Source organism: Chionomys nivalis, chromosome 14 (genome assembly GCF_950005125.1).
Source record: "Chionomys nivalis chromosome 14, mChiNiv1.1, whole genome shotgun sequence".
In the NCBI taxonomy this organism is placed as follows: domain Eukaryota; kingdom Metazoa; phylum Chordata; class Mammalia; order Rodentia; family Cricetidae; genus Chionomys; species Chionomys nivalis.
This window is the reverse complement of record NC_080099.1, coordinates 43,548,274-43,571,578: the sequence shown is the minus strand read 5'-3', so window position 1 is coordinate 43,571,578 and position 23,305 is coordinate 43,548,274. Positions and strand designations below refer to the sequence as shown.

The following is a 23,305-nucleotide window of genomic DNA, read 5'->3' as shown; positions in this document are numbered from 1 at the left end:
GGGCAGTAAGTAAATCCTTACTGGAAACTTTGTAAGAAGCATGAGCTTGTGTGTATAGCACATGAACAGATTTGTGTAAAGTGTAAAACTTCCTGGATACCGGTCAGGGGTGTCCAGGAGCTGTCCTGGGGAGCCTGAGAAGGTGGTAGAGGACCAGGGACCCACAGAAAGATGGTCTGATCCATTCTCACGCTCTCTCTGTTTCTATAAAATCAGTTCCGCAACCATCTCTGGGTCCTGGGTTGATGGTGTTTGCTTGTCTTCCCTCTATAGTGTGTGCTTTTGTGTTTTACTACACACTTGTGAGCTATCACTTTAATCGGAGTCACCATCTCCCACAATTCCTCCTGCCTCCCAGGGCTGGGAATGTTTTAAAGTTCTCTTCCTTGTCAATGGGCAGACCCTCAGAGCTCCCCAAAACCCTCATCCCTTCCCTTCTTCCCTTCTTTCCTTCATTCTTTCCTCCCTCCTTACTTCCTTCTTCTCTCCCTTCTTCCTTCCTTATTGTGTGTATAGGAAGTGTCTGTGGAAGATTGTATGTGTGCTATGATGCATGTGTGGAGATCAGAGGACAGCTTTTTGGACTCAATTCTCTCCTTCCAAAACCTTTACATGGCCTCTCTGAAAAACAAAGTCTCAGGTTTTAGACTTGCAAGCAGGTGCTTCACCCGCCAAGCCGTCTTGCTGGCTCCAAGACTTGATTCTTGCTCCTGGTGACCTCTGAGGTGGATCCGTGACTCAGCTCAGGCTTGAACACAAGGATCCATAAGAGGGGAGCATCCTTCAGACCCAGAACTACTAGAGATAGGGGTGCAGGGTGGGATGGAAGGTCCCCAAAGCCCCGACTTCTCCATATCCAGCACCCTCTACCAGGTGAGCACCCTGAGCGGAGAATGACGCCCTCACTGGGAGGGAGACCCTGATGTCTATGAACAGGAAGAGCAGCAGCCCTGGGCATTCCAAATTGTTTGTTAATGAAAAACAAAGTCGGTAGCTAGTTGAAGACTCCCTTTAGCCCAGGTCTGAAATGGAGACAGCAAATTTTGATTTAGCAGAACAGGAAACAATTTTCTAAAGATACTCTAGTGGTCGATAGGAAATTCAGAGCCTTATAAAAATTGCCTTGAAGCTTCTTGGGAAAGGCTTATGTGGTAAGATTTTTTTTTTTCCTAAATGACAATCTATCACTCTGTAGTCCAGGCTGATCTGGTATTTGCAGTGATTCTCCTGCCTCAGGCTCCCAAGTACTGGACCAGAAAGCATGAGACGCCATCTCTACCTAGTTGGTGGATCTGTTACCATAAATGTCCTGCTAGAATTCAGGGTTGTATTTTCATGTGTTTTGTTTTGTTTCTGGTTTTGGTTTTGGTGCCAGGCATTGAACCCAGGACCTCATTTGGGCTAAGCCTGGATGCTGGAGGGTGCTGGTTTGAGGATATAAATCATAAATATCAGGCTGAAATGTACAAAATCACCTTAGTGTCTCACGTTCCCATGTTCCGTGCTCACTGTTCATCACGCTGTGGTCTCTGTATGCGTATGTCCCTTCCTGATGAGGAACCCAGCACTTTTCAGGGGCTCCACCAGCCTATACCTGGGTACTTGTGCCTTGTGCCTTGTACCTAAGGAGTTAGCTGGCATCTGCTTTCTTTTCTGTGACCAGAACCTTCCATGAGGTCACAACAGTAGCTTGTTCACGGAGAGGCGCTTCGATTCCTTACTTTCTAGAGCAGAAAGGAAGGAAAAGAATCCGAGATGGCTAGTGTCAAGAGCAATGATCTCTGGGGCCTACACCCCATGTCCACCCCTGTCCTGCACTCAGGATTTTTTTGTAGCAAAGATGACAGTTGGTATCTTGGACTGGGAAGCCAAAGGGGAGGGCCTTGCTTGTGTGTGGCATGGCCTGCCCTTTATGCCTGCTGCCCAGAGAGAGGCCACAGAGATTACGTGCCCAGTTTATTCTGGGTTGGAGACTTCCCGTCCTTGGTTGTGTTTACTCAAAGTGAGGTCAGCCTCATTCAGAACTTAGCCAGGTTGTTTTATGTCGGTGGGTTTATAATTAAAGTGTAACCACAAACCAGTCTTTGCAAAACATTAAAGACAGAAGAGGGGAAAAACGGACTAGAGGGGGAAATTTCCAGTGGTTTTAAATGTGTGTGTGTGTGTGTGTGTATTCACGTGTCCGTGTACATGCATACATATGGAAAAAACTTCTGCAAACATTCATAAAGGTGTCTTATCTTTTAACATCTGGGGGAAAGAAGGCCAGAAAACGTTTTATTTAGTTCAGAGATAGACTGACACACACACAGTGTGTGTGTGTTCGTATGTATATTGTAGTTTCTCTAGAAAAATCTCCTTAATCAAGCGAAGGGTCTTGAGTTAGACTTGGGGACCTAAGAGACTGATATAGCACATATGGCAGGCAGGAGCATCCTGTTGGGAGGACATTCCTCTCTGTAGCCCTGCCCCTCTCTCTGGCTATGGCAGCAGGGCCCAGACCTCCCCAACGCGGTTGTTTGGGAAGCTATCCTGACTTGCAGTCCAAGCTGGTGGGGGATAGAAAGCCTTTACCATTAAATGTGGAGTCCCATCAGACCAGACAGCGGAAGTCTGGACTGCCCCCAAACAGTGCACTGCAGTGTGGTCTGCCTGGATCCAGGGCAGTGCAGTAAGATCCTTTGGACCAGCAAGCTCCCCTGGTGCCTTTAGGATGTGGCTAGATTTATAAATATTTGATTGGCACACACTCTGCTGAAGAACATTTCCATCTGTGTGGTGAGTGGTGCCGAGGATCCTCCCGCCCCCCCCCCCCAGCCTCCTTCCTACGTGCTGGGGAGGCTAGGGGCTGTAGGCTCCACAAGGAGGCTGAAAATTAGGGATGCTTAGGAGGGAGTGTGCCATTCCTCTCTAGCTGCCGTTCCAGCTGCTGACTTTATGGAAGCATAAGCCCCGACATGCCTTCTCCAGAGAGGAAACTCCTGCAGGGAGAGCAGACAGGCATAGGACTCTTTGCCTTTGCTCCAGTGTCTCTGTCCCGGGGAAGTTAGATGGGAAGGGCGTGCTGGGCTAGGGCCTGGGAAGCTGTGACTCTATGCCAGGTCTCAGGAGCTCCAGCTAGACAGTCTCGGGGAAGCTGGGATGGAGTCACCAGCAGTTCTGTGAACAAGCTTAACATTTAATGGCCAGCTATCAGCTAGGTTAGATTGGGAGGCACAGCGAGCGTATGGAGAGGGACGATAGTGACCTTGGAGAATGGCACTGTTTGAACATTCAGGGGCCTGGCACATTTGTAGAAACATCACCTTTCACAGCCCGACTTTCCTAAGAGGTAGAGAACTGTTGGGATTCTTATTTTTAAAACAAGGAAAATTAGGCACATAGAGGAAAAGTAACTACCACAAAATGTCACAGATTCAGTAAACACAGTCAGGGGACATAACCTCCTTTTGCCTGTCTGAGTCACGTGATAGGCTGAACATGCCAATGTATTTAGTTTACGCGTGGAAATGCTGTCTGTCAGGGTGTTAGCATCAGGGTGGTGGTGGGATCCTCAGAGGATGCTGTTAGAACAGAGTGACTAGGCTCCACAAGCTGTCCCTGTGAGGGGCCTGGTCAGCGCGATGGTGACTAGTGACCACAGAGGATTGCAGGTGGAAATGATCATCTGTGCAGGGCCTGGCATGTGCCAGTGCTTGACAGGTATTTCTTGAGATAGTGTTGGGTTTAAATTTATCTGCCAACAATACAAGTCAGTTGCTCATCAAATTAATGCTTACTGGGCACTGAGCCAAGTGCCGGGCAATAAAGTCACAGTGTCGTCAGCCACCAAGACACAAAGTCCTTGTCCTCAGGGGCCCGCAGGAGAGAAGTCCAGTCTACGAGCACGTGAGTGAATGCAGAAGTATAGCCACGAGGAGAGGGGCGCAGATCTGTGACACCTTTCACGTACTCCGCGGAACGGGCCACCTCCCCTGCTCCGTGGCTCTCCCTAGACTCTCTCAGTCTCTCAGGGCTGGCATCCAGCTATCAAAAGCTTTCTTTTCACAAACTGCATCCCCAGGGGCTCCAGAATCAGTAGCCCTCACTGTCTGTCTGTCTCTATCATGGATACTATGACATTGTAACTAGTGTTTGCATCATGTATGGACCATTGCCCAGAGCTGTGACCCAACCTTTGGTGAAGGCACAAGCCCTGACCCCCTGTCTCTACAGGAATCTGGTAGAGACATTTTACTTCAGTCTATTTTGGGATCGCCAGTGCACAGTGTCGCCCAGAGGCTGGTACTGCGGGTAAACTGTTTCTCCCGAGGAAGGGTAAGACAGACAAATCGAAATAATTTCCCCACTTTGTGACAGCTTGTCAATCATTGAGGACAAAGAGACACTATGAAAGGAATCAACTTTTGTCTTGTGAGGTCTGAGGCAAGTTCTGTCTTGTGGGGTTTATGATTTACCTAAGTATCTCACTGACTTTTAAGGGCCCTCTTTCTTCAGGAGACTTTGGGGTACGGCGGTGGCTGTCATGCTCAGAAAAATGATTAAAGAATAGAACTTCTAAGCTGGGCTGTGATGGTACAGGCCTTTATTTAACCCCGGTACTCAAAAGGCAGAAGCAGGTTGATCTCTGAGTTCGAGATCAGCCTGGTCTACAGAGTGAGTTCCAGGACAGTCAGGGCTACACAGAGAAACCCTATCTCAAAAAGAAAAAAAAGAAGAGGAAAAAAAGAACTTCCATGTGGCAGATTGTGTGTGGATCATAACGGCTCTCCTGGGCTTCTACTCCAAACTGCCCAAAGCTGCCTCTGCCTCTGAGGCCCGAGGTTCAAAATGGCAATGCCACCACTGGGCAGAAGAGGGCGACAGATCCACACTCAGGGAGATTGCCCATGTCCAGGAGGAGTGAGATCGGTACTCCCATTCCAGGAGGAGGAAGCTGAGTCTCAGTGAGATTAAAAGCCTGCCCAAAATTGGGTCTCAGCGGATATCGGGGATTAGAAGAATTATTGGCATCTTTAGCATCTTTAGCAGAGTATTTCATACAAAACAGAGAGACTGTTTATTGTCTGCTTAGAGAGTGGTAGAGTGGGGCATGAGCATCAACATTCCAGGGCCCTGACTGCAGAGGGCAGGTGGATTGTCCATTGTGGTTTCAACTGGTACAGGGCAGATTGCTGCCTGTTTATCTTGGCACTGCCCTCTTGGCCCTTGTTCTTAGCTCCAGAGTAAGCAAACAGTAAGCTCATAGAACTGCTTTGAATGTTGGCAGAGAAGGCTGAATCTAGACTCCAGCCTTTCGTGAGCCTGGAGAAGCGCCTTAGTCTCCCATTGCATGTCCAGACACTGCAGCAAGTCTAGAGATGCAGGATGCTAACAGTAACACTGGCTGCTGGCATGTACTGGGCCGTTACCCTGGGCCGGGCAGGCACTGTGTCCAGAATGTTTGCTGTGTTATTTCATTTAACTCTCTCATGAAACCTGTAATCGGTATTCTTGTTTCTTTTTAAGCAGAAAAATAAAGCATGAGTGTGCTCAAGTTCACACAGCAGATATCCCAGCATCCCTTGGGTGTCCACTTCCTTACAGCTCTCCTACTGAGCTATGCTGAGTTCCCAGGGCTTCTGACAGCTTAAGCCGGTAGCTCAGTGCCACCACAAGCTGTCCCAATGTTATGCACCCAGAGACATCCTATGTGGCTAATGACAAAATGAGCAGAGGGAAGGCACATGACATTTGTCCAGAAATCCAGTAACTGTAGCCTCTTGTTCCCCCAAAGCTTAAGATTTGCAAAAACCAGGCAAGCCTCAAGAAACATGTTGCCAATGGTCATCACCTTTGGTTTGGATCTTGGGGACTAGAATATCCCCCATTAGTGCAGGAATTTGATAGGGTTTACAAACATTTAAAACTTGGAGAAATTAAAGCTTGTTCCCTGGGTTGTGTGGGTAAACACATGAATTGTATAACCTGCCTGATACAATGAGATAAAGTCTAAGTTCATTTGTGAGATGGGGTCTCTATTCCATGCCCAGCTCCAACCGTATAGCTGGAGGATGACTTTGCTTCTGCTTATTCTCCCCTCCCCCTCCCGAGTGCTGAGCTTAGAGATGTATAACGGCATATCCAGCTTGTATTTGGCGAGGCCTCCTATGCTAGGCAAGCACTCTATCAACCAGGCTACAGACTCAGCCCAAACTTGCTTATTTTTAATGTTCTAGAATCTCTCTTTTTGGCTTATTCTTGTACCTATTTTTCATAGAATGGAAAACACGTAGGAGGCCAAACTGAAGACAAGTTATCAAAGCAAAATCCCCAAATCATGAGCCTGCCCCAGCTGCAAGCCCTAGCACCCTGCTTTCTGGGGAAGAAGGGACAATGCCAGCACCCATCCCAGTCACATGTGCATCTAATGCCGACAACACATATCCCAGTCACATGTGCATCCAATGCCAACAGCACCCATCCCAGTCACATGTGCATCCAATGTCAACAGCACACATCCCAGTCACATGTGCATCCAATGCCAACAGCACACATCCCAGTCACATGTGCATCCAATGCCAACACCCATCCCAGTCACATGTGCATCCGAGACTGAACAGAGGGCCATCTCAGAAGCCACCATTGCACGGAGTCTGTGAAGTCTGGGGCCTACACAGAAACCATGACATCAGCAATGTGCATCCCGTTTTCAAGTCAGTCCCGAGTCTTCCTCCCTCCTGTGCTCTCCCATTTGTCTTGGCTTGCAATGTGTTTGACTCTTGAGATTGCCACTCCTTTATGCAGGGACCAGATCAGATTTCCCTACACCATCTAATACCCTACTGGTACTCAGGGACTCCTGACTCTTGTAGAAAGCAGACACTTAATATCACACACACACACACACACACACCAGCGCTAGACAGTACTGGTCGGGAAGATTATTTTCCCTAAGCCACACCTCCATTTATCAACATTGTCTGAAAGCCAGGCTGCTGGGAAAGCCCGGAATTGTCAGCCTCTCACTCTGTGGCTCCCACCTCTGGCTCCATTAGTGTCTGGAGAATGACTTGACCCCTCCCCTTCTGCATACCACAGCCACATCTGCACAAGGCGCTGTGGGGGAAAACTGCATAATTTATGATGTGTTAGGCTGTGCTTAGAGATGGGGGATGCTCAAATCAAGCCGGGTGGAGACATCACCTGGAGAGTCTGTTAACTTGAAATGGAGCCCATATCTTTGTGTAGGATTTCCCGTCCCTAACCATTGGGTTCTTCCCGTCGTGGATGAGCAGGCCCTTGTCTAGCTTTGGGGGGAGGGGGGGGCTGATCTTTTGTTAGTTTATAGAAACCTGGGGAGGGGGCGTGCAATGATTGAACCAAAGCCAATGTTATGTCAGGTCAACAGAGACTCCTTCAAAAGCTTGCAATAAGATATAATTAGCTAAGTGTTAGCCCATAGGTCCCTGGCTTCCAAAAGCCAGCCCCTTTTGTACATGTCCATGTATGTTATCTCACTTCTGAATGCATTCTGTCTACACATAGAGCCTTGGAAAGTGGGTACAGGTACCCAGTCTCATCGTCTTCCCATGCTGGACTAGGGGAGACACAAGAAAGTGCGGGTGCAATTTAGATAGCTGCTTACTGTGCTGGTCACTTCTGTCCCTTGTCCCATCCACTGTCCCATCTGGAAGGATCCTCAAGAAGTGGCCCCCGTTGCTGCAGTAGAGAAGTTTGGGTTTCTTGTAGTTTCCTGCAGGCAGATCAAACCTCTCGGTCAGGGCTGTGAAGGTGGTGATTTCTCCTTCAGCCATGGCTCAGCGGCAACCGGTGGTGGAACTCTCAGGACTGAAAGAAATGAAATACACCTGTAGAATGTTTTTTCGGTGAAGGTATGGTGGACATATTCAGGAAGGGAAGGACCACGCAGGGCCACAGACTGCTCAGGTGGTACCCAAGGTGGATGGGCCTGTAAGGTGGCTGGCGGTAGAAGAGGGGTGGTCCCTTGCCTGGGAGACATTTTCCAGACAATTCTCTCTTCCAAATTGGATACAACTTTGCAACAAGCTAGATCTTTCTTTCTTTCTTTCTTTCTTTCTTTCTTTCTTTCTTTCTTTCTTTCTTTCTTTTTAATTTTTTTTAGAACTTCAAATTTAATCATTTGGTCAATAGGAAAAGCATTGTCCTGGTCCCTCCTTCTGGTCCACACACATCCTCAAATTAAATACTGTAAGTTGTACTAAAATAACACCCAGGGCCAAGCCAAGAGGCCAGGGCTGAGGTTCTGCCTTCCACCCTCACACTGTTTTGACTAGGTACTGCTAAGCCAGAGGAGGGCAGAGGGCAGAGATGGCCTGGGCAAAAGGGCACCTGTGAGCCACGGGTACAGTAGAGGTAACAAGGGGTTAATATATGGTGACCTTCTAAATTTGCTGGAGGAAGGGATGAAGGCAAAGAGAGGGGCCTGGGCATTTATAAAGAGCAAGTATGGCACCCAGGACACTTTCTGAGACAGCATCTTGAAGGCTGTCTGACCCCTGGTTTCATAGTCTTCCACAAGACATAGTTCCATCAGGTCTGTCCCTGTACCCAGACCATCTTCAGCTTAATTATTTTCTAATATGAGATGCACTTACAACACAGAGCCTATAATAATATTTTATAGACCTCTGACACTATATATATCCACTCTATGGAAATTCCTACTAGTATAAAATGTTTCAAGCATTGATTGACACTGGGGATTTGAAAACAAAACCAATGAAAGTCAGAATTTTGAGCCATACATTTGCCCAACCATTTAGAAAAAGAAAGTTCTAATAACTACAAAGAGAGTGAAAGTTTTTGTTTTTGCTTTTTTGAGACAAGTTTTTTTTGTGTGTGTGTGTAGCCCTAACTGTTCTGGAACTAGCTCTGTAGACCAGACTGGCCTTGAACTCACAGAGATCCACCTGCTTCTGCCTTCCAAGTCCTGAGATTAAAGGCATATGATACTACTGCCCGGATTTTAATCATATATGTGTGTGCATGTATGTGTATACATGTATGTATTATAAAATGAAATTTTTTTTTTTTTTTTAAATTTTCGAGACAGGGTTTCTCTGTAGCTTTTTGGTTCCTGTCCTGGAACTAGCTCTTGTAGACCAGGCTAGCCTCAAACTCACAGAGATTCACCTGCCTCTGCCTCCCGAGTGCTGGGATTAAAGGCGTGTGCCACTACCGCCTGGCTAAAATGAAATGGTTTTATAGCAACAATGATCATCATCAACAACATATTCTGTGCTGAAAGATAATATTTGTTAACTGATCCTTTAATGTGGATGCTAAACTCCTATTAAAAATTTAAATCAGAGCTTAGAGGCATTAAGTTGCCTGTGCAAGATCAAGAACAAGAAGCTAAGGCTCAGAATGAGTCAGTGAACACAAAGCCCCATTTTGCCCTTAATTACTATGAGAAGGTTACACAGCTCACTGATATGGAAGTGTTGTGACCAGAAGTGGTTTTTTTTTTCCCATTGTATCAAATTACACCTGCCTTTATAAACTTGTTTTTCAGCCTACCATCATGGTCTGAACACTAGTGATCTCCAACAACCTCCCCTGCCCCTGTTCCCTGCTACCTCTATAGCAGGATTCCACATAGCTGCTGAGGCCCAAAGAAACTCATGCTGGTAGCACCCTGAATTCCCAAGACTGGCCAGAGCCCCACGTTCCATGCCCTGGTCAGTCCTACATAGGCCCTTGTGGGAATCTGTTCAGTGGTAACCCAAAGCACCAATCTGGGGAACTTGTCTTTGTGACCAACAGGAATTAGGGCTCAAATTGGAAACATCCACTTTTTTCTCTATTGGTAGTTAGTATGTCTGGTATGTGCAGTCCCGCAGTTCAGATAGTGACTTCAGTTTCAGCTACTGTTTGGGAGGCCCCCACAAGGACACCTCTCAACTTTCATATATGTATGTATGTATGTATGTATGTATGTATGTATGTATGTGTGTGTATTGTGTTGTGTGTGTGTGTATTACATTCAAAGTCAGACTATTGCAAACGGCCCCTCAACACATGGTGCCACATTGTTCTTGCCACATAAGACAGTGAGAGACAGATGATGTTATTTACATTAGCTGCAGAGTGATAATTTACCTTGTATAGCACATTGTGCTTTTCGTCCAATTTCTCAATATTTTCCAAGCATCATCCTTTCACCTCAAGCCTGCCCACTTCCATCTCCTCTCTCTTCAGCTGCCCACCCTCGCCTGTTCCTTACTCAACTTCTTTCTGAATCACTTGATTTTTTTTTTCCCTGAGAAGTGCTGGAAATAGAGTCTCCTGCGTTCTAATTTGTTGTTGTTTTTCAAGACAGGGTTTCTGTGTAGCCTTGGCTGTCCTGGAACTTACTTTGTAGACCAGGCTGGCCGCAAACTTACAGAGATCCACCTAATTCTGCTTCCTAAGTGCTGGAATTAAAGGCATTCCCTACCACTGCTCAGCTCTGCATACTAATTTAACATAGACTGTAGCACTGACTGCACCCTGTCTCTCTGGATCCCCTCTGATGAAAAGCAATGTGGCATTTTCAAGTGTGACTAACTTCATGTGTCGCTCCATTAGCTCACAGATTCCCCTTCTTAACAGCGCAACTAAGAGATCATATATTTTTTCATTTATTTTTATCCCCAGTACTTCCTAAGCTGTGCACTTAATTTACTATGCAGGAAACAATAGCTGCAGTCTAATGGCTACCACTGGAATTGGCAACCTTAGGAGAGCAGAACTTTCTTGTTGTCTCGGAGTCTCCTCCCGCAGTGGTTTCTGATTGCATTTCCCATACTTCCTAAGTTGTGTATTTAATTTGCTATACAGGAAACAATAACCACACTCTAATGGCTACCGTTAGAATTGCCAGTCTTAGGAGAGCAGAACTTCCTTGTCTCAGGGTCTCCCCCAGTGGTACTTTTTATGTTTGCATTTTCTCTGATGTGGGCCAGCTGCTTGCCAAGGATGGTCTTCCCTCTTCAGTCCCAGCCAGGTTGTTTTCTAAGTGCTGGGCATGGATTTGGCGCTACCTGCCTGTATTCTCGCCTCCTCCAACTGGGATGAAACTGAATAGATAGACTAGGAAGCTGGATGGGGTTGGAGGTACCAGCTCTGGCTAAGGGTGATACCAATGTTCTCATTTACATGTGGGTATAAGCCAGGCAGTCTGGACGTCATCCTCTCAGAACCTTCATCACCAACTCGTGATCTTGGCCAGTCCCAGCAGGCTCTCAGGGGTCCTTCTTTCTGAAGCAGAGTGAGAGCTGAGGTGTGTAAGACCACATCTCTATTCTCTGCCTGCTCATCTCGTGAGTGGGATAGTCATGGGATGGCTGCACTATTCGGATGCTTCCCTCTATGAAGCCTTCAGTTCACATTTCTACCTGAATCCCGAAAGCCTCGTGTCAACACCTTCAAATCAGCCTGGCACCGCTATGGAGCTGACAGCTATGGCAGTTCCATTTGTGAATCAGCTGAAGCCTGGGGGCAGGGGCACGAAAACCTCTTATTTTCGTTTGTTTGGTTTTTGTTTCTCGAGACAGGGTTTCTCTGTTCATAGCTCAGAACAAGTCCTGGAACTTATTCAAAGACAAGGAACTGGCCTCAAACTCACAGAGATCCGCCTGCCTCTATCTCCTGAGTGCTAGGGTTAAAGGCATGTTCCACCACCACCACCAGGAAAACCCCTTATTTTTAATTTTATTTACTATTTACTTATGATTTGAGAAGTGGACAGTTCAGAATTCTTGGACCAATTCATAGTTTGCTAAGGGATATGAATAAAAGAAGTATATGGTGTGGTGAAACCATAGGCAGCGACCTTAACAAGTGTCCCTGGGGATTTATACGAATTGCTCTCATAAATGAATCAATTAACTAAGTGTAATCAGGCATTAAACATAATGTGGATTTTCTAGCCCTGCTTTTCGTTACCATTGTCTGTCTTAGTGGCCATCTGGAGAGGGGATTTTCCGTGTGGGAGACAGAGAAGAGCAAGTCCAATGAACTCCCTCTCATCGGTCCGCACCAAGTCAGCTCCTGGATTTAGGATGCTGGTGCGATTTTGGAAAGCAAACCATTTTCTTGGTTTCTCAGTGACACAGAAGTGAGAGGAACACTCAACCTATTGGTACGTCCACGTTAAAAGCTGACGAACTCACTTAGCTGTGGCCTCTGGACCAGACACATGAAACAGTGGGAGACTTATATCCTAGCCTGGGAGCTCAAGTCATTTTCCCATGTGGGAAACAAGCATCTACTGCACAGCCCTGGGCGTACCCAGATGGGAACATGGATGTGCTGCCCACTCTGGATGTGCTTCCTCTAATGATCCCCACTCCACCTATCACACAGAATCCTCTGAGGGTTAAACAAACACAACATTCAAAAAGCACTTAGGAAGTATAAAAATATAACCCAGCTTCTTAGAGATAAGAGCACGTGATTATATTAGACTAGTTGAAGTCAGGTGTGGTGTGGGTCAGCTTAATTTAAGTGAGTTATTTTTATTCTCTTCCCTGTGTGGCATAAGAAGCTAAGCTTCTCTTATTAAATCGCAAAGATGAGAACCGAGTAGTTGAAGGAAGCAAAGATTAGCTGGTTGCATAGGGAGAATTCAAGCCATTGCTGCAGACTCAAGAATGGACAGATGTGTGGACAGGTGTGGAAGTGACTCGGGAATCCTGATGTTCCCAGGAGGCGTTGTGCTTAGTGTGGCTTTGGTGACTGCTGAGGAGAAAGGCTTATGGTTCTGAGAATCAAGGGCAGACAAACATTGACACCTGTAGGTTGGTTTTAACGCCTGTTGCTGTTTATGCAACAGAAAACTATTCGTGTAGGAAGGCAAACTGCATATAAACATTGAAGATAGTGGATTTAGATGAAGTTGGTCCTCAGACCCAGCATGTGTAAAACAGGGCTTAGCTCCAGTTCTAAACAATGTCCACATCTCTATGAATCAAATCCCTTCCTACTACCTCCAGAGATGTTAATTCACTTTAGATTTATTAAGTCAGGTGTGTTGTTAAATGTTCAAAACAAATAAAATGCATTTCAGCCAAAGCTGGAAGGGGTGAGAGGGGAGGAGTGAAGTAGGTAAAATTGCATTCATATGAATTATCCAAAAAATAGAATATTACTCCAAAGTAGATGAATAAAATCAAGCCAAATGTATTTATAGTCACACTAAATAGAAATGGACTAAATTATTTAGCTATAGGAGCTCTTAAAAGTCCATATATATGTAAAATATATATATATATATGCTTTCTGGCTACAAGAGATACATTTAAAAAATAGGGATACAGAGTGGTTGAAATAAAAGGGTAAAAATTAAACCAGGGTCAGTGGCATGCACACTATGGACAAGCACAGCAAGACTCAGTCTAAAAATAAAAAACCCAAACTCTAATGGAGTGAAGAGGCAGCTTATATATGGGAGGAAAATCTTTGCAAACTGACAAATGATCTGTCAATGGGCAGAACACTGATATCTCAAATATATAAAGAACCCAAAAAACTTAAACAAGAGTAAAGCAACCTACTCCAAAAATGGGTTAAGTAAGGAACCGAACAGAAGTTCTGAGAAGTAGAACTACAGATGACCAATAACTATTTTAAGAACTGATCAACATTCATAGTCATTACAGAAATGAAAATTAAGACTACTCGGAGATCCATCTTATCCTAGTCAGAATGGCTACCAATAAAACAAATGGTAACAAACGCCAGTGAGGATGTGGGTAGGGACGACTTTTGGTTACTGTTGGCGAGAGCGTAAACCAATGCGGGACTATGGATATCTGTGTGGAGGTTTCTCAAAAAGTAAAGTGCCATGTGACCCAACTACACCACTCCTGGGCACATAACCAAAGGACTTGGTGCCCTACCACAGAGGCGCTCACACGTCCAGTCCATTGCTGCCGTATTCACAATAGCTACAAAATGAAATCAACCTAGATGTCAGCCGACGGAAGAATGGATATTTAAAAATGTATATATACCAACAGGGATTTTGTGCACCCATAAAGAAAGATAAAATTATGAAGTTTACAGAAAAAAAATGAATGGAGCTTGAAAATACTCCAGTAAGTGAGGTAACCAGGGTTCAAAAAGACTTTGTATTCTCTCATATGGAGATAACTGCTTTCTAGTTTTATATATGTGAGCAACTAGAAAGAGGTCCTTGGGAGGTGATAGAAGGCTAGAGAAGAGGGAAGCTGTAGCATTGGAGATGCAAATGTGGGAGAGGGATGCTGGGGGTTGAAGGGGGGATGCTGGGGGTGCAAGGGGGGATTCTGGGGTGGAAGGGGGCTTGCTGGGGGTAGAAGCAGGGATGATAGGGCAGGGGGATAGGTGAGAGGAGGAGGTACAGGCAAGGCAAACCTAAACTCAGTGTGGAGGAAAGAGCCATGGGGGGGGGGGCGAGGGAGAGGACTCTGTCAGCAAAATGCCCACTGCTCAAGGATGAGGTTGTACACTTGGATCCCCAGCGTTCTGAAAAAGCCATGTGATGTAATCAGTGACCCTAGGGTCCTTGAAGCTCAGTGGGCAGCCAGCCTAGCTGAATCAGGAAGCTCCAGGCTCAATGAGAGAGCCTGTCTCAGAAAACAAGGTGCAGAATAATTGAGGAAGATACCCAATGCTGACTTACAGCCTGTGCACACCCATGCACACGTACACACAAACATGTACCCACCCCCTCACCACTCTCTCTAAGTACACATTTTAAAAGTGTAAACACGATAGACAAATAATAACAGAAAGTTACAAAGTTGGCCTGGCTACATTGATATGTGATAAAAATAATTCCAAAGTGAAAAGAATGATTACAGGCGACAGGAATCCTCGCACGACGATAAATGGGAAAATCCCATAGGCAGATTTGGTGGCACAACCTTGCTGTCTACAAGGCTAACATTGAGAAGAGAACAGGAAGTTGATAACTCCATAATGACGGTGAGAGCTTTTGATCTGATACATCTGTCTCAGCTGATAGAACAATAGATACAAACAATAAACAAGGATGAGGACACTGGAAGGGCATGGCCTCCTCTTTAACTGAGAGGATCTTCCCTTACTGACAAGTGAATATCATTACTCTTAAGGACCCGTGGGGCAAGACTCAACCCAAATGGAAACCTTTGTTTTATCAGACTGTTGTTTGAATAGAAATCGCTTCCACCCATCGGGTGGTGACAAGGCCCTCTCACCTTTTAAAGTCCCCAGACAGCTTCCTCTTTCCTGTTGCGAACCCTACAGGCTCTCACCTGGATGGGCGGCCGTGGCCTGCGCAGTGCTTTCTTCCCTAGCTCTGCTTACTCTCGGCCCTCCTGCTTGTGACCTCCCCACCTCAGCGACCTGAGGACTGCTCTCTCCAGATGTTTGGTTCAGTAGAGTTCTGCCGCCTTTAGGGTGAAGTGCAGATTCCTGCCATGGCCCGGGAGGCTTTTGTGATCTGGTCTCTGCCTAGCTCTGTTGCCTTGTCTAACTGGGCTCTTTATATGTGCCCACCACCCCGCCCTTTGCGTTCCTCTCCCAGGCCTGAGCTCAAAGCTGACAGCATCAGGTTCTCTCTCTCTCCCCTTCCACTCTAGCCTGGCTAATCATACTCACCATGCAAAAATTCAGCTCTCACATTTCCTCCTCCAGAAACTTCTGTGTGGACACACGCCCCAACCTTGACCTCTTAACGCCTGTCCGCACCACACACACCAGGTCAGATGTTGGTTCTCTGGACTCCCTTCAGCAGCACTGAGGGTTGTCGCTGTCGCCTGCCTTCCTCTGTCACACCCGCCCATGGATTCTTGTTGCTGGGTAAACACCAAAACCTTGCTACAGCCTGCATGGCCACCGCGGGTGCAGGTGGTTCCCCCTACTTCATCTTCCACCCAGCTTCCTCTGCAGACCTAGAGAGCACAGCCCTCCCTCCTGACCTGGGCCATTTGTCCATGCTCTTCCGACTGGCTGGGATACCGTCCTTTCCCTGTTTGTCACCGGATCTTAGTGCCCTTATCAGTTCCTTCAGAAGCCTTTTCTGCTTCCGAGAACTGAGCCAGGCTCCTCCTGTCCTCACAGATCCATTCTCCCCGTCCCTTCATAAGTTTTTAATTACATCTTCATGCTTGTGATTATTTGATTAATATCTCCCTTCGTCACTAGACTGCCAGTTCTGTGGAGGCAGAAACTTGTCTGTCTCTCTCGCCATGGTATAACCAAAGGCTGGCAAGATGCCTGGTACCTAACGGGCCCTTGACAAATATTTGTAGGGTGAGTGAATGAATGCATTTGAACTATGTTCTTGACTGCCTGCTTCATTAGTCTCTGCAGCTCTGAGACAGAAGCCACTGACTCCCTCTGCCTCTAGTACTTGGCAGATACCTAGGCACGTCTTTCCTGATAGAAAAGTGTTCTCAGAGGGCCTAGTTAGCAGGTGGTGTCCTGCAGATGCTGACAGAGAAGCTGAGCCCAAACCCTTACAGGGTGTTTGCATTGCAGTCACATTACATAGGAAAACCCTCCGAAGCGGTCCCTGTTCCCGCTTGTAACAATCATTTCCTCGTTTCTTCAGAAGAAATGCTCTTAAAATTACTGAATCCAGAAGGGCAAGGGTCAAGTTTGGCCTCCATATCTGACCAAAAAATGATTGATAGGGCGGTAGAAGGATTCCAGGTCTCCTTATTTCTGCTGCAGAGTGTCCCAAGGCAGGCACACCCTCAGTGAAGGAAAGTTTGACTGCGGGGAGGGAGACAGAGTGTTCCCAGCTCTCCTTATTTCTCCTGCTATGTCCTTGGTACTCTCTATGGATCAGAGTGTGATGGGGCTGGCTGGCCTGGGCTGGTCCCCCAGCCAGCTCTCTTCTATGAGCTGAAGTTCTTTTTCCATTATTGACAGTAAACTGTTGACTCAGCTGTGGGGTGAACTTCGACTGGAATGTGCAGGAGTTGAACCCTTCAAGTTCTTGAGAGATCATTATGGCCCAAGCAGAAACCATATTGCCATGGTTAGTAGCTTGAAATAAGCTTTGGTGAGAATGCTTATATCACAGAAATGGCCTCATAACCAAGACTGGATCAATGGCAATATCAGTGAACATGCTAACATGGAAGAAAAAGTTTCACGGGGCCCCACTCTAGACAAAGAGTTACAGGACGCTAATGACAGCTCAGAGGAGAAAGGCTGTCTTCCAGGGATGAACCCCCTTATTGACTGTCCATTGCAGAGTGGTCAGCCTTGAAACTGTATGTACAAACAACAGAAACAGACTCAACAGATTATATTTATATACTTGTGTGTGTGTGCATATGTGTCTGTGTGCATATGTGTGTGTATAACAATAATAATCAAAGAAAAAGGCTCTCATATTGGGGGGGGGGCTGGTGGGAGGGCACCTGGAAGGGGCCAAATGGAAAAAAGGGAGGTGAGAAAGTGATTAATTCTATTCAATTAAAATGATAATTTTTAAAATGCTGTTCTTTCTTCTCTTTCTAACCATCCCCCACATGGCTGACTTTCAGCCTAGTATTTGACTTGAGTTTAAATCTTACTGGATAATCATTAGTGAACTATTCTTTCTCATAGAGCCTCAGTCTCCCCATAAATGGCTGCTGCACTGAATCAGGGTGAGTCTTTAGTCATTGTTGTTTTTGTTTTGAGGCAGGGTTTCTCTGTGTAGCCCTGACTGTCCTTGAACTCATCCTATAGACCACCAAGCTGGCCTCAGATTTACAGAGATCCGCCTTCCTTTGCCTCCCCAGAGCTGGGGTTAAAGGGATTGAGCGCATGCACCGTGACTTTTAGTTTTTAACTAACTCATCTAAAGTTCTGAGCCTGGCCCCAGAAAATGTGTGAGCGTTTGATTGATGCTAACTTGATTATCACCATGCGCAGACTCAGCCATCCACGATGCTGATTTATAACAAGCTTAAGTCTTAACATAACAGTGCTTGAAAAGTATGTCTCTGCTAGGATGGAATGTTCCAACATGACTTACAGGCAGCCATGTTGTCTTTTCATGGGCTTAGATGGGTGGTTCCCAGCCTTCCTAATGCTGCGACCCCTTTTACACAGTTCCTCATGTCATGACTCCCAACCGTATATTTATCTTTGTTGCTACTTTATAACTATAATTTTGCTACTGTTATAAATTGTAATGTAAATGTCTTGTGTGCAGGTTATCTGATATGAGACCCCTCTGGAAGGGTCATTTGACGCCAAAGAGGTCACGACCCACAGTTTGAAAAACACTGGTTAAATGGACGTGCTGCACAATGATGGGCTCTCTCTGAGTTTCGTAGGGTTGAGGCTTGTATTGTCCATGATGAGAGAGGGGCTAAGGTCTTAACAGTCTTTTTCTCCAGTCTTTCTTTTAAGCACTGGAAATTGAACCCAGTGTCTCCTACATGCTAGGCAAGTTCACTACCTTTGAGCTACCTCTCTACTCTCCTCTCCAGTTCTTCAGGAGCTTTCTACTCCCAAGGAGCCCCCAAGTTACTGGGCTATACTGTTCCTGGGCAGCCAATGTCAAACGCTTGAGGGAGATCAAGATGGCATACTTCAGGTGTCAATTACTTCTATTCCTTGTGTCTGCCATAAAGAGGATGCTACAGATGCCCTGGAAATTTAGACAAAGGAAGGAAAAGAAAGCCCCTAAGTCCCTAGTTCCCAATCAAAATCTTAAAAAACTAGAAATACTTTCATAACTGACATCGTGGTAAAGCCTTTCTATTTTCAGTCTTTGTTTACCCATGGAATGTTAACCTCTGTCCAGTCGACTGTACAGTTGCTTTATGTTAGGGGACTGTCCAAGACCCCACTGGGGTTGTTCCATGATGTACGATAGATGAGCCATCCTAACTTCTTAAAAAAAAAAAAAAAAAAACTTTCGAAATGTTTTTGTTTTGTTTTGTTTTGTTTATGTAACTGTGGCTGACCTGGAACTTACAATGTTTGCCAGATCGGCCTCAAACTCGTAAAAGTCCATTTGCCACTGCCACACGAATGTTGGGATAAAAAAAGGTGTGCCACTATGCTTTCTGCCCTTAAGATGTCTAGATTCTGCCTTGCCAGACTCGGCCAGTTTCCAGAGAAGGCCATTGTTGCCTGGACTAAATGTAACTGGCAAGAAGTGGGACTGTCATCCAGTCCAGGTGCTTCACCGAGCCGCCCAGTCTTAGCCTTTGCCTTGACATCCCTCCACGGAGACCGAGAGAAGCAGATGCGCCTCCCGGGAGAGACCTCTTCAACATCTTTTCTTTCTCCTCCATCTGAGATCTTTTATTTTCTGCACTCTGACTTATTCACCCCCCATCAAACACCTCCCCACCATAACATCATCATCCAACCGGAGGTCAGGCGTTCTTTTAAGTGCCTGCAGAGAACAGAATCCACATGGAAAGGAGAAGCAGAGGCCGCCTGGCGCAGCGGTGCGCTCTGCTGGCTCCGGTTCTGTCTGAATTTTAATGGGAGACTCTGGTTCAGTGTGTCCCGAAAACCTGTGCACATCTTAAAACGGAATATCCTTACTGCGGACTGATGCATTAAAGCTGGGGCTTAGAGCCAAATGTTAAGTGATTCTGCAGGGGCTCTTGCAGCCCTCACTCTCCTTCCTTCAACCTCGACTTACTGATGTGTCTCCAAAAATCTTTTTAATCTGTTGTGCAACTTTGCAGTCTCCAGGAAAGGCCCAGCAAGGACATTCCTTACTCCAAGTCAGCTGACTTCCCTGCTCTTTAGAAGACCGTGTTTGCGGAGTCTTTTCTCCCCCCCCCCCAACCCCCGCCATTCTTGACCTAGAAATCTTCTTCAAACGCAGACTTTTGAAGTATGTGCTTGTTATCTATTTGGACTGTGAAAGGCTTGCCTTACCATGCATTACCCAATAACCTGCCCTGGCTACAACCATAAGCAGTAAAAGTTCTTAAACATGTATAGTGTATCAAACATGGTCCTAAATATGCTGTATACATTAATGAATTCTCAAAGAAATTCTGCTAGAGAAGCATTGTCCCCCGTTCTGCTTATCAAGGTGGTAAATAAATAAGAGCAATAGTTTCAACCCATAAATGTATCCTGGCCTGTTACAGTGTTAAAAGTTTAAGATCTGAACCTAGGGTTTTCTTATGCCAAAGTCTATGATTTTAATCATGGATTTAATGTGATCAAGAGAACAAATGTTCTTTGAACTGGGTAACCCTTTGCCTTCTCTGTTCTTTGTAACCTACCGACCGCTGTAACTTATGCAGCCCTATGGACAATTTCAAAGAAGGGGCATTTGTTTTCATGCAAGTACAGTCTTTGCCCTGACAGCTGTCCCTTCCCGTGGTGCTGCAGTGACAACCACCAGGCTGTTCTTCTGATGCCTCAAGGTGACCCAGGGTCACTTGAGATCATCTTGGCCCTCAAAAGGTGAGCAGTTGCCATGCTGATAAGGACTGGGGGCAAGGCCAGAATCTATTTGGAAAGGGGCTAACTTTAGAAGATTGGAGATGCCCCTGCAAAGGGAGACCTCTCACGGTTTGAGACTTGGATTTTGATTTTTGTGGTTTCATTAACGCCTTTTATGACTGACAAGTCACTTGACCTTTCTGCTCCTCTGGAGCTCAGTGAGGAAGGTCATGTTTAACATGTAGGCCCTAGGTTCCATCTCCAGCAGTATTGTAGCCAAGAAAACCGAGAATGCCAGTCTTGTTACGGTGCTGTAAAGAAGCAGAGCAAGGCCTGGGCAGGAGGTGACACACAGCGAGCGTCAGTAGAGGCGGTTATTACATCGCGCATCACACCCCGAGTCTCGGGGGTTTGGTTCATTAAACTCTTAAGGCGTTTGGAGTTTCACGGAGCAGCTTGAACAAATGAGATTCTCTCAGGGACTCATCGAGGACTGCTTTCTACTCTTCCTGCAAGCTACATAATCACCCCATTTTTCTCAACCCTAGACAGCTGTGATGCATAGGGACTGCACAATTCGGCCAAGGAAACCTGCGGCTTAGCCAAGAATAAAGCCCTCACCCCTGAGGCATTTGCTTATGACGTCACCTCACTATTGGGCAGCCTCACCTCCGATAGCCCCAGCTCACTCGGAATGCGATGAAGACAAAGGACAAAACTCACGTTTTGGCCAGACAGATGTTATCCAGGTGTCTCTGGAAGAGGAGGTGGCAGGACCAGCGTGCGGCTGCTGTTTAAGGTACTTGGGTACCGAGGGAGGAGTGAAACCCGTGGAGCTTGCTCACACGCCCGGCTGTTCTGGACCTTGAAGGAGAGCTATGGAGGCCCCAGCTGGAGCCTGAGAACTCCAGGCCGGGAGCCAATGGCAGAGCCAAGGCCCATGCTTTGCCAAGGGACCCTGTGGGTGTCACAGCCAAAAGGGCAGGAACAAAAGAGCTCGGATCGCTGGTGCAAGCATTCCAGGACTTTCTTCAGGGACGGCATTAGGACAGTGGCATAATTGTTCCCTTTGGCATTCTTCTTTTTAAGGAGTTGGGTTATTCTTAGCAATCCCTTGTCTTTACCAACTCTCTTAGTATGAACCATATGAACAGTCCCCAAAGGGCTATGTTTCCATTTGCACTGCATTTCAGTGCTGCCTGTGGCTCCCAGGATCCTATAACATAGCTTTCCACATACAGGTCCCCATACAGCTTAGCCCCTGGATGGGTATGGGGACGGGATAGAAGTGGAGCAGAACAACATCCTCACCAGAGGTCCTGGAAGAATAGCCAGTCGTGGATAAGGATGAAATCACTTGGAAGTGAGCTGAAATCTTAGGCCCAAGAACTAACGTAAGAGATAAGTCTGCACTGGTATCTCCTGTCTCCAGGAAGGTACACGTTAGGGCCAAGATGCCATTTCTCAGAAAATGCTGAGGGTAGGTAAGTACCAATAGCTGTAGCTGCCCACCCGTCTGTCAGAGGCCTCTCAGTGAAGGTGACTCAAGCTTGTGGTAGTTCAAAGTTCTCAGTTGTCCAGGTCTCATGATCTCCCCCCTCATTTGTTCTATCTGACCTTCCAAAGCCATTTATCTTCTCAGCATCCACTACCCCTCTCATGTTTTAGGAACCAAAGAACCGCTGTGTTGGGTGTGGTGCCTTGAAAAGAAAAATGGAGACACTTAAATTGCTGACCTTTGAAAACAGATTAGGCAATAAGGAGAACAGAGAGGCTTCAAAGGGTCTCCTGTTTTCTTTCTGCTTCCATAGTTCCCCTGGACAGCCAAGGATCTACATTCCCGGATCCTCCCTGGTCTTGGCAAGTTCCAGGGGACTCTTCTAGAGTTCTATAAATCTGAGTCTTTGGATGGGTCCATGGAGTGGGGCAGAAAGAATGCAGAGCTCTTCCCGGTAATTTCATCCTACGTGCTGCGCTCCCAGTGGTGCGATGTTCCCCTAGGCCTGATATTCTGGGAAGTAAATATATATATATATATGAGTATTGCTTTTCGACATTGTTCTCCATAGGGCTAGTCCTTACACTGTAAGATTTCACGGTGCAGAGAGTTTGATTGACGGAAAACCTTTATTAACACCCAGAATTTTGAGGCGGGGCTTCTGCCTCTTCAGCATCAAATTTTGTTGTGCCACCTTCATCCAAGGAAGCTTTCCTCACTGCCCTGCTTCATCTCAGACCTAAATATGCCATGGTATGAGCTTATGATGATTACGACTGTCTATTTCACTACTATACACGCACACATACACACACATCCCTGTCCATACATATATGTTCACACACACAAACATGCGCACAACTCATTAGGTTTCATATCAGGTTTGTTTTGTTCACATTATATTTTCATCATTTTTACTCAACCTGTCTTTTCATCCTCATTCTTATCATTATTAATGTTATATTCTTAATATAAATATTTACTCCATTACATTGATTTTGTTGTTTGTTTGGCTGGTTGGTATTTTTAGACAGGGTTTCTCTATGTAACAGTCCTGGAACTCCCTTTGTAGACCAGGCTGGCCTTGAACTCACAGAGATCTGCCTGCCTCTGTCTCCCGAGTGCTGGAATTAAAGGTGTGCGCCACCACCGTCCAGATGAATTTTCACAAAATGCTGCATGGTTGCTAAGTAAGCCTACAGTAAGAGCTACCCTCACGTTACCCCAGTCCCGGCCTTATTAGCTGTCTGGCATTTCTGAGGTATAGCAGTCAAACTCTGACTTTCACAAAAGCTTAACAAATGTACACCTCATTACAACTACCATGCCAATATTTGCACTGACCTATACACCATCAGTCTTATTTTCTCAAAGTCCGCTTTTCTTACACGATTCTCCATGCCA

At 46.1% G+C, this 23,305-nt stretch overlaps 1 protein-coding gene across 7 annotated transcripts in view; it reads right to left on the bottom strand.

Annotated features, from left to right (window-relative positions):
* Nucleotides 1-23,305, bottom strand: part of Fgf1 (fibroblast growth factor 1) — a 97,483-nt gene that overhangs the window by 9,587 nt on the left and 64,591 nt on the right. For 4 of the 7 annotated variants that reach the window (XM_057788777.1, XM_057788776.1, XM_057788771.1 and 1 more), the window contains one exon: nt 7,628-7,830. In XM_057788777.1, the coding sequence (XP_057644760.1) occupies nt 7,628-7,796 (169 nt within the window). In that variant the 5' untranslated portion in view covers nt 7,797-7,830. Of the gene's footprint in view, nt 1-7,627; nt 7,831-15,287; nt 15,498-15,633; nt 15,762-21,126; nt 21,265-23,305 lie in introns of those variants that run through there. The other 3 variants (XM_057788773.1, XM_057788775.1, XM_057788774.1) reach the window with 3 other exon arrangements.